The sequence below is a fragment of the Liolophura sinensis genome, chromosome 8, assembly GCF_032854445.1.
Source record: "Liolophura sinensis isolate JHLJ2023 chromosome 8, CUHK_Ljap_v2, whole genome shotgun sequence".
NCBI lineage: Eukaryota > Metazoa > Mollusca > Polyplacophora > Chitonida > Chitonidae > Liolophura > Liolophura sinensis.
In genome coordinates this window covers 900,363-914,274 of record NC_088302.1, presented here as the reverse complement: position 1 = coordinate 914,274, position 13,912 = coordinate 900,363, and the positions used below count along the sequence as shown (strand labels likewise).

The 13,912-nt window shown below is 41.5% G+C and overlaps 1 protein-coding gene across 1 annotated transcript; it reads left to right on the top strand.

Moving 5' to 3' along the window:
- Positions 1–2,678: 2,678 nt before the first annotated feature.
- On the top strand, positions 2,679–13,244 carry LOC135473973 (deoxyribonuclease-1-like). The gene is made up of 8 exons (XM_064753945.1): positions 2,679–2,802; positions 3,306–3,394; positions 4,753–4,836; positions 5,936–6,048; positions 6,298–6,413; positions 8,376–8,530; positions 11,768–11,864; positions 13,122–13,244. Exons 1-8 carry the CDS (start codon positions 2,701–2,703, stop codon positions 13,167–13,169), a joined length of 804 nt encoding a protein of 267 aa, XP_064610015.1. The 5' UTR covers positions 2,679–2,700; the 3' UTR covers positions 13,170–13,244.
- Positions 13,245–13,912: the final 668 nt, after the last annotated feature.

Here is a 13,912-nt window from a genome sequence, read left to right as displayed (position 1 = left end):
ACACACAGTAGATATATAGACTAGCCCTGTTTACCCAAATTTGCGACAAATGTATACAACGAGAGAAAAACTTTCAGCTTAATCGGACATGTGGTTGTGATGAAAATGACTCTCAAATGTGTTCATATCAACAAAAAATGGCCGCCATGTCACGTACGTGACTCATGTCATCCAAATTTTTGCTAATGTTCATCTCGAGATCTACTACCTCATGAACTCCAAGTCACGCGACTAAATGTTTCAAAAAGTTAAAAAGCACAACTTCAGGTCCCTTCCTAAAACATAATGAAGTTTTAGGAATACACCATTTGTCGTTTCCTCGCAAAATGTATCACAAAATTTGTGAGAATAACAATGATAACAATACCAACGATTTCAAAACGAATTCTGAAGTCTGAATGGCTTGAATCCCTAATAATGCGCGAATGGGTAAGTGTGCGTCAGAGGGGTTGTACTGCAGTCACGTACGCGTTTTAGTTTGGACACTTTTATAAATGCCGTGGGCACTGTAGGACTATAGGTTCTTATAAAGCTGATGTCTCCTAGCAGTAATATCACAAGATACCGCGGTTTTCTCCAGCCATAAACCTGACTGCTACAGTGAAATATGGCTAAACATCATTAAAACACAGTGGTGCGGATCGTTTTTCACAATTCACATGTAGTTTATCGGCATCATGTGCGTGTATAAAAGTAAGTTTGGTCTTATGGGGAAAAATGATACTGGTATATTTATATACCGTGAAAAAGTAACGAGTTGTGAGCCTCACCGGGTTTGCCATAGCCTGCAGATTTGTACCACAGTTTCTAACTTCCTATTGTTATGGGTGGGTGGTTGGTGGGTGGGGGGGCTTGGGGGGTATGCGTTGAAAGGTAGTGTATTCATAAAGAACTGTAACCCTAGCCATCACCCTCAATGGTAGGCATCTAATTTTGTGTCTTTTATCAACTGTACAAAACGAGGAAGAGTCCGGGGAAACCCCACAACCATCCTGTCTAGTGTTAAATACCCTTAAATTACAGTCGTGGGTTCGTGACGAGCACTATTACTATCGTGGGTTTGTGACCATCCCTATCACTGTTGTGGGTTTGTTACGGGCCCCATCACTATCGTGGGTTTGTGACAGGCCTATTACGGTCGTGGGTTGTGACGCTCCCTATTATAATTGTATGGTTGTGAGCACATAATTTATTCCTGTAAAATGAATCAGTCCTTAAAGTGTTCTTCAAAGCTTTCTGGAGGTTGCAAGGTACCAGTAAAGTGGGGACATTTTGTCTGTTCAACAAATGGTGTTGCAATGGCAGACAAGGGACAGATGAAAGCAGTTGCAGATGTCTTGATCTAATTGGACAATAGAAAATTGTTCTTTTGTGTGCCATATCAAAGTTCTCCTATATGCCATGCCAAAGCTGTCCCATACACAGTAAAATGGAAACGTCTAATATAAATGTATCCTCACAGTTTTATTATCACACGTATACATGTCATAATTGTGTGCGGTATAAACACAATCACACGTATACATGCCATAATTGTGTACTGTATAAACATCATCACACGTATACATGTCATAATTGTGTACTGTATAAACACTATCACATGTACACATGTCATAATTGTGTACGGTATAAACACCATCACAACTATACATGTCATAATTGTGTACTGTATAAACACCATCGCAAGTATACATGCCATAATTGTGTACTGTATAAACATCATCACACGTATACATGTCATAATTGTGTACTGTATAAACATCATCACACGTATACATGTCATAATTGTGTACTGTATAAACACTATCACACGTATACATGTCATAATTGTGTACGGTATAAACACAATCACACGTATACATGTCATAAATGTGTACTGTATAAACACCATCGCAAGTATACATGCCATAATTGTGTACTGTATAAACATCATCACACGTATACATGTCATAATTGTGTACTGTATAAACACAATCACATGTACACATGTCATAATTGTGTACTGTATAAACACTATCACACGTATACATGTCATAAATGTGTACTGTATAAACACTATCACACGTATACGTGTCATGACTGTGTACTGTATAAACACTATCATTGTTCATCAAACGTCCATGTGGAAGGGAAAAAATGCGGTCTGAACCTTGTAAACAGAGGAGCACTGTGTCTCACTGTCATGGTCAGACTCCTGTCACGTCACAAATCAGGCATCGAAGCAGACATTCACATACCAACGATTAAAGGCTCGTCCGGGTCAACACAAGATCTTAAGCACCTGCACAGAACTAAAGTTTAGGTCAAACACCTCTACTTTCAAGTTGTAGTTTAAATTCTGTAAGGACATTTTTTAAAACAGTTCAGTGGGGATAATGCCATGAGAAATACATTTTAAATAAACACTTTTAACTCAACAAAGAAGAAAATGGACCTCGTACACCGCGTTGGTATAAAAACATTAATCTCAAAGAGAAAAATTGCATAATTCCAATCATTTAGATAAGTGTTAAAAAGATGTCGTGAAACGTTGTATATGTCATAAAAGAGCCACCATAAATGGATCGTGACGACAAAGTGAATTCACAAAACAGCTGTGACCTTCTCACGATAGTATCAATACCTACCAGGTTTGGTTCCATGTACAGCAAGATGGCGCTGAACACGGTCGCGTTTGGGCTTCTGCTCGTCAGTAGCTTAATGGCCGTCAGAGAATGTTCGCTTAAAGTGGCCTCCTTCAACATCAAGTGGTTAAGTGAGAGAAAAGTCCATGACCCAGACATCATGACCGTCATTACGAAGGTAAGGGTGACGACAAAAATAACAACCAAGTCAGCGATTTCTGACATCATCAAGACGACAGAAACGGCAACTAAGTAAATGTTTACTGGCGCTATTACGACGACATAAATGACAACTAAATAAGTGTTTTCTGGCGATATCACGACGACAGAAATGACAACCAAATAAGTGTTTTCGGGCGCTATCACGACGACAGGAATGACAAGTAAATAAGTCTTTTCTGGCGCTATTACGACGACAGAAATGACAGCTAAATACGTAAGTGTTTTCTGCCACTATCACGACGACAGAAATGACAACCAAGTCAGCGATTTCTAGCTCTATCAAGACGGTAGGAATAACAACAAAGGGATCAATTCTGAAATCACAAAGGGGGTGACTTCTGTCAATATAATGAAGGTATCGACCAATAGGGCTCAAAATATTTATTTATTTATTCACTGATTTATTTGATTGAAAATTGTGGGCCTACAGAATCGTATTCTGAATTTTGTCTGTTTTAGATTTTGTTGCGCTACGATCTGGTTCTTATTCTGGAACTGCGGAGTAACGCTACAGACGTCATGTCACGGATTGTGGCGGATATGAACATGTAAGCCATGTGCGCATGTCAGGCATATATGTGAACCTTGTGTGCGCAGGTCAGACATATAATTATGTAAGTCTGGTGAGCACAGGTCATGGATACACGTTAGCATTTAGCCACGGTGATGATAGTAGGTCTACAGGTGATGACATGCAATACCCAGAGATGTCCAGTGTAAAACTCTAGGAAAACAAGCATAGATAATGGTGTTGTCTGTTCGTCATCTTTGTTCAGCACTCGCGTGAATAATATCTTCTGTTTTTAAAAAATATCTCAACTTTCTGGGACCAATGATTAAAAGACAATCGTAACAGAGCCTACCAAGTCCACACATCCACATATCACTTGTATAGGTTACGCCGATTCACACTGCATGTACCTCATCTCTTCTTAGTAGTTTTAAACCTTACTATGTCCAAACGCGACCATATGTTCACCTTTCTCATTGATGTATTTAACTTAAGATCTCTCCAATATATTTGAGACTGCCGGGTATGTATTCTGTAAGAGTGTAACTGTGAACTTTGTTGCCTATAACTGTGAACTGTGTAGCCTATACCTGTGAACTGTGCAGCCTATAGGTGTGAATTGTGTTGCCTATAACTGTGAACTGTGTAACCTATAGATGTGAAGTTAGATGCCTGTAACTGTGAACTGTGTTGCCTATAGATGTGAACTATGTTGCCTGTAAGTGTGAAATTTGTTGCCTATAAGTGTGAATTGTGTGGCCTATAACTGTGGACTGTGTTACCTATAACTGTGGACTGTGTTACCTATATCTGTGGACTGTGTTGCCTATAACTGTGAACTTTGTTGACTGTAACTGTGAACTGTGTTATCTATAGATGTGAAGTGTGTTGCCTATAACTGTGAACTTTGTTGACTGTAACTGTGAACTGTGTTTCCCTATAACTGTAAACTGTGTTGCTTATAGCTGTGAACTGTGTTGCCTATAACGATGAACTGTGTAGCCTGTTACTGGGAACTGTGTAGCCTATAGCTGTGAACTGTGTGGCCTATAAGTGTGAACTGTGTTGCCTATAACTGGAAACTGTGTAGCCTATAGCTGTGAACTGTGTGGCCTATAGGTGTGAACTGTGTGGCCTATAACTGGGAACTTTGTTGCCTATAACTGTGAACTATGTAGCCTGTAAGTGTGATCGGTGTAACCCATAACTGTATGTTGTATAGCCTATAACTCTGAACTGTAAAGCCTATAGATATGAATGATGTAGCCTATAACTGCATAACTAGTAACTGAACTGCATAGCCTATATTTGTGAGCTTTGTAGCCTATAGCTCTGGACTGTACATCCTACAACCCTGATCTGTGTAACCTAAGACTGTGAACTGTAATTTTTCAGGCTATCTACCTCACCCTATGGCTTCAAAGTCAGCCAGCCACTGGGACGCACGAGCTACAAGGAAGAGTATGCCTTTGTATATCGGTATGTAAATCTTCGTCAGGGTAGGAGACGTGAATTCCTCCTGACACTCGTACCACTGAATTCTAATTAGTCAAACAGGGGTTTATTTTAACTTTCAGAGAGAAGTTTAAAATTCGTCAACTACTCGCCAAAGTCAGTCGGGCTGGTTCTGTCAATGTCGCTAAGGTTTAAACCTTTCTTCCTCTTTAAGTATTTTAATTTTTGCCTTCTTTAAAAAAATAAGGTCTGTGTTTATTTCTGATGTGTTCAGTAAGGGGACAGTCCGCAGGTGTATGTTGATTTCTGACAGGTTCAGTAAGGGGACAGTCCGCAGATGTATGTTGATTTCTGATGTGTTCAGTAAGGGGACAGTCCGCAGGTGTATGTTGATTTCTGACAGGTTCAGTAAGGGGACAGTCCGCAGGTGTATGTTGATTTCTGATATGTTCAGTAAGGTGACAGTCCGCAGGTGTATGTTGATTTCTGATATGTTCAGTAAGGAGACAGTCCGCAGATGTATGTTGATTTCTGATGTGTTCAGTAAGGGGACAGTCCGCAGATGTATGTTGATTTCTGACAGGTTCAGTAAGGGGACAGTCCGCAGGTGTATGTTGATTTCTCACAGGTTCAGTAAGGGGACAGTCCGCATATGTATGTTGATTTCTGATATGTTCAGTAAGGTGACAGCCAACAGGTGTATGTTGATTTCTGACAGGTTCAGTAAGGGGACAGTCCGCAGATGTATGTTGATTTCTGATGTGTTCAGTAAGGGGACAGTCCGCAGATGTATGTTGATTTCTGATGTGTTCAGTAAGGGGACAGTCCGCAGATGTGTGTTGATTTCTGACAGGTTCAGTAAGGGGACAGTCCGCAGGTGTATGTTGATTTCTGATGTGTTCAGTAAGGTGACAGCCCACAGGTGTATGTTGATTTCTGACAGGTTTAGTAAGCAGACCATCCACAGGTGTATGTTGATTTCTGACAGGTTTAGTAAGCAGATCATCCACAGGTGTATGCTGATTTCTGACAGGTTTAGTAAGCAGATCATCCACAGGTGTATGCTGATTTCTGACAGGTTTAGTAAGCAGATCATCCACAGGTGTATGCTGATTTCTGACAGGTTCAGTAAAGTGACCATCCAGTCGGTCGAGCAGTATGACGACGGTCCCGACGATCACACAGACGCCTTTGAGAGAGAGCCTTTTATAATCGAGCTTCGTCTGCCCAACACCTGTGAGTGTAACTCTTACCATTGAGAAGACTCATTTACACAAATATTTACACGTTTAAATGAGATCGCAGAACCTTCAAATTTACACATTCCACGTGAGATCGCAGAATCGTCCAAGTTACACCCTACACATGAGAATACCGGACATAAATATACACCGACTTGATCTTCTCTATTTTGCTTCCATTCCATTCTTGCAGTAAGACATTATCATGAACTTGACGCTGGTGTCATTCTGTCTTACCCTACAGTCTCACTGACCACGTTTGTCTTCATCGGCGTCCATATCAAGCCTTCTGATGCTGCAGCGGAAATTTCTCATCTTGTCGACGTCTATCGCCATGTTGCCGCCACATACCACACTCAGGTACTTCATTTGAGAAATAACGATTTTTTTCAAGCCTTTGTTGTCCATTTCAGCGCAGTAAATGTGGAAAAGATCATCTCTCCTCGGAACGGGAGCATGTTGCCAGCAAAACAATTCTTGTTTAATTCTTTTCTAAATTTCTTAGTGGTGTTCCTATGAATTTATATGTTGGCCTATGAGCCGTGTTGTCTTGTTTATTGATCTGCTGTCTGTGCTAATGATTTTCATTGACAACTGAACGGGATGCCACTTGGGGCAGTGTGCCCTGCAAGATGGCGTTGCCCGAGATTGAGTCTCGTGATGCGAGTATGTTTGCTTGTATCCTCGATGCATGCATTTCAGACGCGTTCATTTATTCGATTGGTATCCTACGTCGCACTAAAGAATATTTTACTCATACGATGCTAGCCACAGTATGGTGAGAGAAGACCGGGCAGAGCCAGCGGGCTATGACCATCTCCTGGGTCATTGTGCTGCACAAACATGTTAACGACTAAGCCACAGAGACCCCCAGACGCCTGGACGTTCAATGTTGTATGCATAATAGATTTTACTTTTAATTAACAAATAAAAATAATTTGGTTTCACGTAATATCTCCAGTTTAGACGCTGAAAACATGCTCACTAAATTCATCACCGTATCAGTCATGTTACTTTATCACTAAACCGAACGAGCGAATGAATTCTTTCTGTCATCAGCCACGACAGTTAGTTGACAAATTGAACCGGGAAATTAGTTCGATCCGATAAAATACGTGAAACCAAAAAAGGATTTGTAAATTTATCTAGATATATAATCGAATCCGCTGACACAAGCCGCAGTCGTTAGATGTGATGATGTTGAAACAATATTCGTAACCTTTATTTGTTCGGCGGTAACATTTCATCACAATGATGTTTACATGTACAGTGTGTATGTTGTCTGGCAAATCGAGGATGGGTCATTTACGATACACTAATCACGTGTCATGGGAAATCTGATCTCATCGTAGTGGTCATTCAGAACACTATGCTTAGTAAAGGGGCTACAACTGTGTCATATTACAAGGGGCATAACTCTAAGTAAACTAATTACTGAGCGCATTTACATAACCTAATGAATGCTACATATAACCTTAAATTACTGAATTCTTACAAGAATTACAATATCGGCATTACCAGTTACATTTCCATGATCGATAAGTGCATTTCTGATATCGATAATGTCATTGTATGTACAAATTACTACCTCATATCGATATAAATGTGGACATCGAAAACCATGCTGTCGATATATGTCGATATTCATTCTAAAAATTACTTTGTTGGTAATGTTTATTACGTTTATCCATATCGATAAATACATGTTTAATATTAATAATCACAATGTCGATAGGAGTTATTACATGGCAGACATTAATAATTAAATATGTGGAATATGACATTCTGGATAACTATATCTATAATTACATTGTTGATATCGATAATAATAACAACAATTACATGGTCCAATGTGGTACATTCTCGTTAATATATCTCTTTCCAAGATAAATCAATGTTGATAAATCTTTATTTTTTTAAATATAATTTTCAGGATTGATAAATCTATAATTGTGTACCACAGTGTATGTCGTACTGTCATTTCTGTCTATGGTTTTCATCAGTGGGAATGACAATGATCGTACCACAATGTATATCCTACTGTTGTTTGTGTTTCTGGTGTTCATCAGTGGGAATGACAATTACCGTACCACTATGTACATCCTACTGTCGTTTGTGTTTCTGGTTTTCATCAGTGGGCATGACAATGACAGTACCACAATGTATGTCCTACTGTCGTTTGTGTTTCTGGTTTTCATCAGTGGGCATGACAATGACAGTACCACAATGTATGTCCTACTGTCGTTTGTGTTTCTGGTTTTCATCAGTGGGAATGACAATGAGTGTACCACAATGTATGTCCTACTGTCGTTTGTGTTTCAGAACATTCTTATAGCAGGTGATATGAATGCTGACTGCGCTTACATGTCCGCCAATCAGCTGGCATCGTCTCCTCTGCATGGCGGAAACTTTACATGGCTAATTGACAGTACAGCTGACACGACAGTCAGTACACACACGGACTGTGCCTACGACAGGTGAGTGGACTGAGTGACAGTACAGATGACACGACAGTCAGTATATACGCGGACTGTGCCTACGCCAGGTGAGTAGACTGATTCACTGTACAGCTGACATGAGTCAGCACTTACATGCGTCCACCACAGGTGTGTGGGCTGACTGATAGTACAAATGACACGACAGTCAGTACACACACGGACTGTGCCTACCAAAGTTGAGTGGGCTGACTGACAGTACAGATGACACCGCAGTCAGTACACACACGGACTGTGCCTACCAAAGTTGAGTGGGCTGACTGACAGTACAGATGACACGGCAGTCAGTACACACATGGACTGTGCCTACGACAGGTGTGTGGGCCGATTGACAGTATAACTGACACGAGTTGGCCCTCACACGGACTGTGTTTGCGGCAGGTGAGTGGGCTGACTGACAGCACAGATGACACGACAGTCAGTACACACACGGACTGTGCCTACCAAAGTTGAGTGGGCTGACTGACAGTACAAATGATACGGCAGTCAGTACACACATGGACTGTGCCTACGGCAGGTGTGTGGGCTGATTGACAGTACAACTGACACGAGTTGGCCCTCACACGGACTGCGTCTACCACAGTTGTGTGGGCGGATTGACAGTACAGCTGACACGACACTCAAACGGAATGCGCCTACGATGGGTGAATGGGCTGACTGACAGTACAGTTGACACGGGTCAGCACTCACACGGACTGTGTCTACCACAGGTGAGTAGGCTGATTGACAGTAGAGCTGACACGAGTGAACACTCACACGGACTGTGTTTACCACAGATGTGTGGGCGGATTGACAGTACAGCTGACATGGCAGTCAGTACACACACGGACTGGGCCTACGACAGGTGAGTAGGTTGAATGACACTTTAGCTGACACGACAATCAACACTCACAAAGACTGTGTCTACGGCATGTCAGTGGGCTGATTGACAATACAGCTGACACGACAGCCAGCAATTGCATGCACTGTGCCTACGACTGGTGAATGTACTGATTGTCAGCACAGCCGATACGATGGTCTGTAATCACACGGACTGTGTCTACGACCAGCGAGTAGGCCATCTGACAGTACAGCTGACACGACAGTCAGCACTCCCACTAACTGTGCCTCCGACAGGTGAGTAGGCCATCTGACAGTACAGCTGACACCACAGTTAGCACTCCCACGAACTGTGCCTACGACAGGTGAGTAGACCATCTGACAGTACAGCTGACACGACAATTAGCACTCCCACGAACTGTGCCTATAATAGGTGAGTAGGCTGAATGACAGTACAGCTGACACGACAGTCAGTACACACACGGACTGTGTCTACGACAGGTGAGTGGGCAGACTAACAGTACAGATAACACGACAGTCAGTACGCACACCTGAGTCTGCCTACAACAGGTGAATGGGCTGAATGAAAGTACAGCTGACAAGACAGTCAGAACTCACACGGACAGTGCTTACGACAGGTGAGTGTGCTGTTTGACAGTACAGATAACACGACAGTCAGTACACACACCTGAGTGTGCCTACGATAGGTGAATGGGCTGACTGACAGTACTGACACGGGTCAGCACTCACACGGACTGTCTACCACAGGTGTGTGGGCGGGTTGACAGTACAGCTGACATGGCAGTCAGTACACACACGGACTGGGCCTACGACAGGTGAGTGTGCTGATTGACAGTACAGTTGACACAACATTCTGAACACACACGGACTGGGCCTACGACAGGTGAGTGTGCCGATTGACAGTACAGTTGACACAACATTCTGAACTCACACGGTCTGTACATACACTGACTGTACATGAACGGAACATAAACGGACTGTGTCTACGACAGATGAGTAGGTTGAATGACGCTTTAGCTGACACGACAATCAACACTCACACGGGCTGTGTCTACAACAGATGAGTAAGTTGAATGACACTTTAGCTGACACGACAATTAGCACTCACACGGTCTACGACAAGTCACTAGGCTAAGTGACAGTACAGCTTACACGACAGCCAGCAATTGCATGCACTGTACCTACGACTGGTGAGTGTACTGGTTGTCAGCACAGCCGACACGATGGTCTGTAATCACACGGGCTGTGTCTACCATAGGTGAGTGTGCTGAATGAAAGTACAGCTGAACTGTGCCTCCGACAGGTGAGTAGACCATCTGACAGTACAGCTGACACGATGGTTAGTACTTTTACGAACTGAACTTACGACAGGTGAGTAGGCTGAACGGCGGTACTCACACTGTACTCACACGGACACTGCCTGCGTCATGTGGGTAGGCTGATTGAGAGTACAGCTGACACGAGTAAGAACACGGACTGGGCCTACGCCTGGCGAGTGTGCTGATTGACCGTACAGCTGGACCAGCTTACATGGACTGTGTTTACGACAGCTGAAGTCACAGACTGACGGCTATGTGGACAGTACTGTGTCTGTGACAGCTGATCTGACTGACTGACAGTTCGATAGAAAGGACCGTGTCTACGACAGGTAAACTCACTGTCAGCTCTGTAGAGATGCAAGTGACGATTTAGAAATACGTGTATACCTCAGAGCATTTTTGAAATTCAATAAAAAAAGTCCATTCGACTTGGTTTCTTCCCTGTGACTATATAGTTCGAATACGTCATTAGTTCAATATACGAATATATTATGTGGGAAAATCTGATTTCCTGACGGGCTCAAGAGTGGAGCAGTTATGACCATTGTGTAGCGAGTCCCTGCTACAGCCACCTGAACATCACAGTTTACCAGTTAACAGCTGTTATGTTATGGATAAGAAATGAAGGGAGTCAAGATTGGTTATTTGGTTCCCACAGAACAACTGCGCCATTCACACAAGCAAATAACAATAACATACATTTTCGTTTATTTAGCTTTTTCTGTTAATGGATTAATTCATTACCTACAGCAGGCCCCTATCCAATACATAATTCTGCTTTTTGTCACTAGTCACCGATTTTCTTTAAAATCGCTTCTGTCTGGAATTTAACGCAAAAATTCTGTAAGAATATTAGATTTAGTCGTAAAACCATCACACCAGTATATAAAGTTCTACAGAAAAATTTAACGGTCATGTACCTTACACTTCCCTGGCTGACTTCAGTTTGGTAAAATTCATCACTACCTTAATACAAAATATTGTATTCATCACATCATTAACCATCAATGGCTATCTCTTCATCTAACACATCAGATACAATCTCATATGCTGGTTTTAGATTTATCATCTCAGGAGGTAAGCTGAAGGCGGCCATTGTCCCCGGCAGTGCCAGGCCGTACAACTTTCACCAGACGATGGGCTTAAGTTTTAACCAGGTAACACAAACTATTAACATTTAACCAGGTAACACAAACTATTAACATTTAAGCAGGTAACACAAACTATTTACATTTAACCAGATACACAAACTATTAACATTTAACCAGGTAACACAAACTATTAACATTTAACCAGATACACAAACTATTAACATTTAACCAGGTAACACAAACTATTAACATTTAACCAGATACACAAACTATTAACATTTAACCAGATACATAAACTATTAACATTTAACCAGATACACAAACTATTAACATTTAAGCAGGTAACACAAACTATTAACATTTAAACAGGTAACACAAACTATTAACATTTAAGAGTTCTTTTATTTTAGTGACTGACAATCACCACATACATAAGTTTAGTGTTCTTTTTATACTATTTGAGATACTTGTATGTATCAACCCCCTAAAACTCGACGCATCCAAAAAGATATGTAAAGTTTTTGAAGCGGTGGCTCTTCACCGATGAAGCCGTGTGTTCAAATCCAGCAGTGGCTGTTTCGGCCGCGGTTTTGAATCAGGGGGCTTGTCAAGAATCTATCAAAGGTCAGTTGTTTGTGGAACTCAGGTTTCCTCTCCTGATAAACCTGACTACCGTCCTATAAGTAAACAGTTCTTTGGCACAGCCATAATCATCAGTCAATTAATCAATTAATCAACAGAATGATTAAGGTGTCCTAGGCGTTCCACTCTGCTGGCAGCGAATGCTGCAGTCAAGTATAACGAATGGGCCTCTGTAATCCAACCTCGGATGTTGTGAGATCAAGTACACACAAACCGATCCCTGTGAACTGAGATCAAGTACACACAAATAGATCCTTATGAATTGCGATCAAGTAGAAACAGATAAATCCCTATGAATTGAGATCAAGTATACATAATAAGATCCCTGTCAAGTAAGATTAGGTACACACAAATAGATCTCTATGAAGTAAGATTAGGCGCACACAAATAGATCTGTATGAAGTGAAATCAAGTACACACAAATATATCGCTTTGGACCAACACTAGTCTATAGTAACTGGTGCCTCAGTAAACACTGATGTTTAACAATGGTCATTTGGGTTTTTCCTTTCATTATTGTGAAAAGGCAATTTCATGACAAGCCGGTGGAGGTATATCCTCAACGATTAAACAGATCGCCATTGCATAAATCATAGATTCTTCAGTGTGGTGTTCAGGAAAAATCAAATAAATCCATTCATATTAAACTCATATTTTTCTTTGTTTTGTTCAACTTTTCAGGCCTGGGCTGTTAGTGACCATTATCCCATAGAACTAGAAATTGTATAGAATCTGAAGAAATCTGCCCTTTCCATCGGAGGATACTTGCTCGCAAATTATGAGTGTATTTTACCGTAGTTTGTGATATTTGGCTTATTGCAATAAAACAGCTTCTGTGCAGTTAAAAAATGACCTACCTATATTCTTTTACAGTTTTTTCACTTTATAATATTTATTTTTTATCTGATTGGTGTTTTACGTCGTACTCAAGAATATTTCACTTATACGACGGCAGCCAGCATTATGATGGGAGGAAACAGGGCAGAGCCCAGGGGAAAGGCTCGACCATCCGCAGGTTGATTGCAGGCCTTCCCACCTACGGTCGGAGAGGAAGCCAGCAGGAGCTGGACTTGCACCCGCAGCGACCGCATTGGTGAGAGGGCCCCCCTTCATTATAAAACCGGTTTGTTTTTAGCGTCCACGCCAACAGATAATAAATCTTGTCCATACCATTAATACAAGAAACACGATGTACCTATAATGGGTGGGAGGGTTAGGCGGGAGGGAAGGAGGTTGGAGGTGGCGGGGTGTGAAAGGAGGTGATTTCCTGACGAAGGCACCTCTTACACAGGTTTAATTCGTATTCAAATTTAAAATTTCAGATATTTTCTTTTCACAAAACACAGCATGAACAAGGCGAATAATATATCTGATGTTGAAACTGATCTCCATAATCATACAAATGCATTCAGCTCTGAGCCATATCTACGGCTTAGCCGCTGTGGATGAAAGGAGCTTGCTTGTTTATTAAA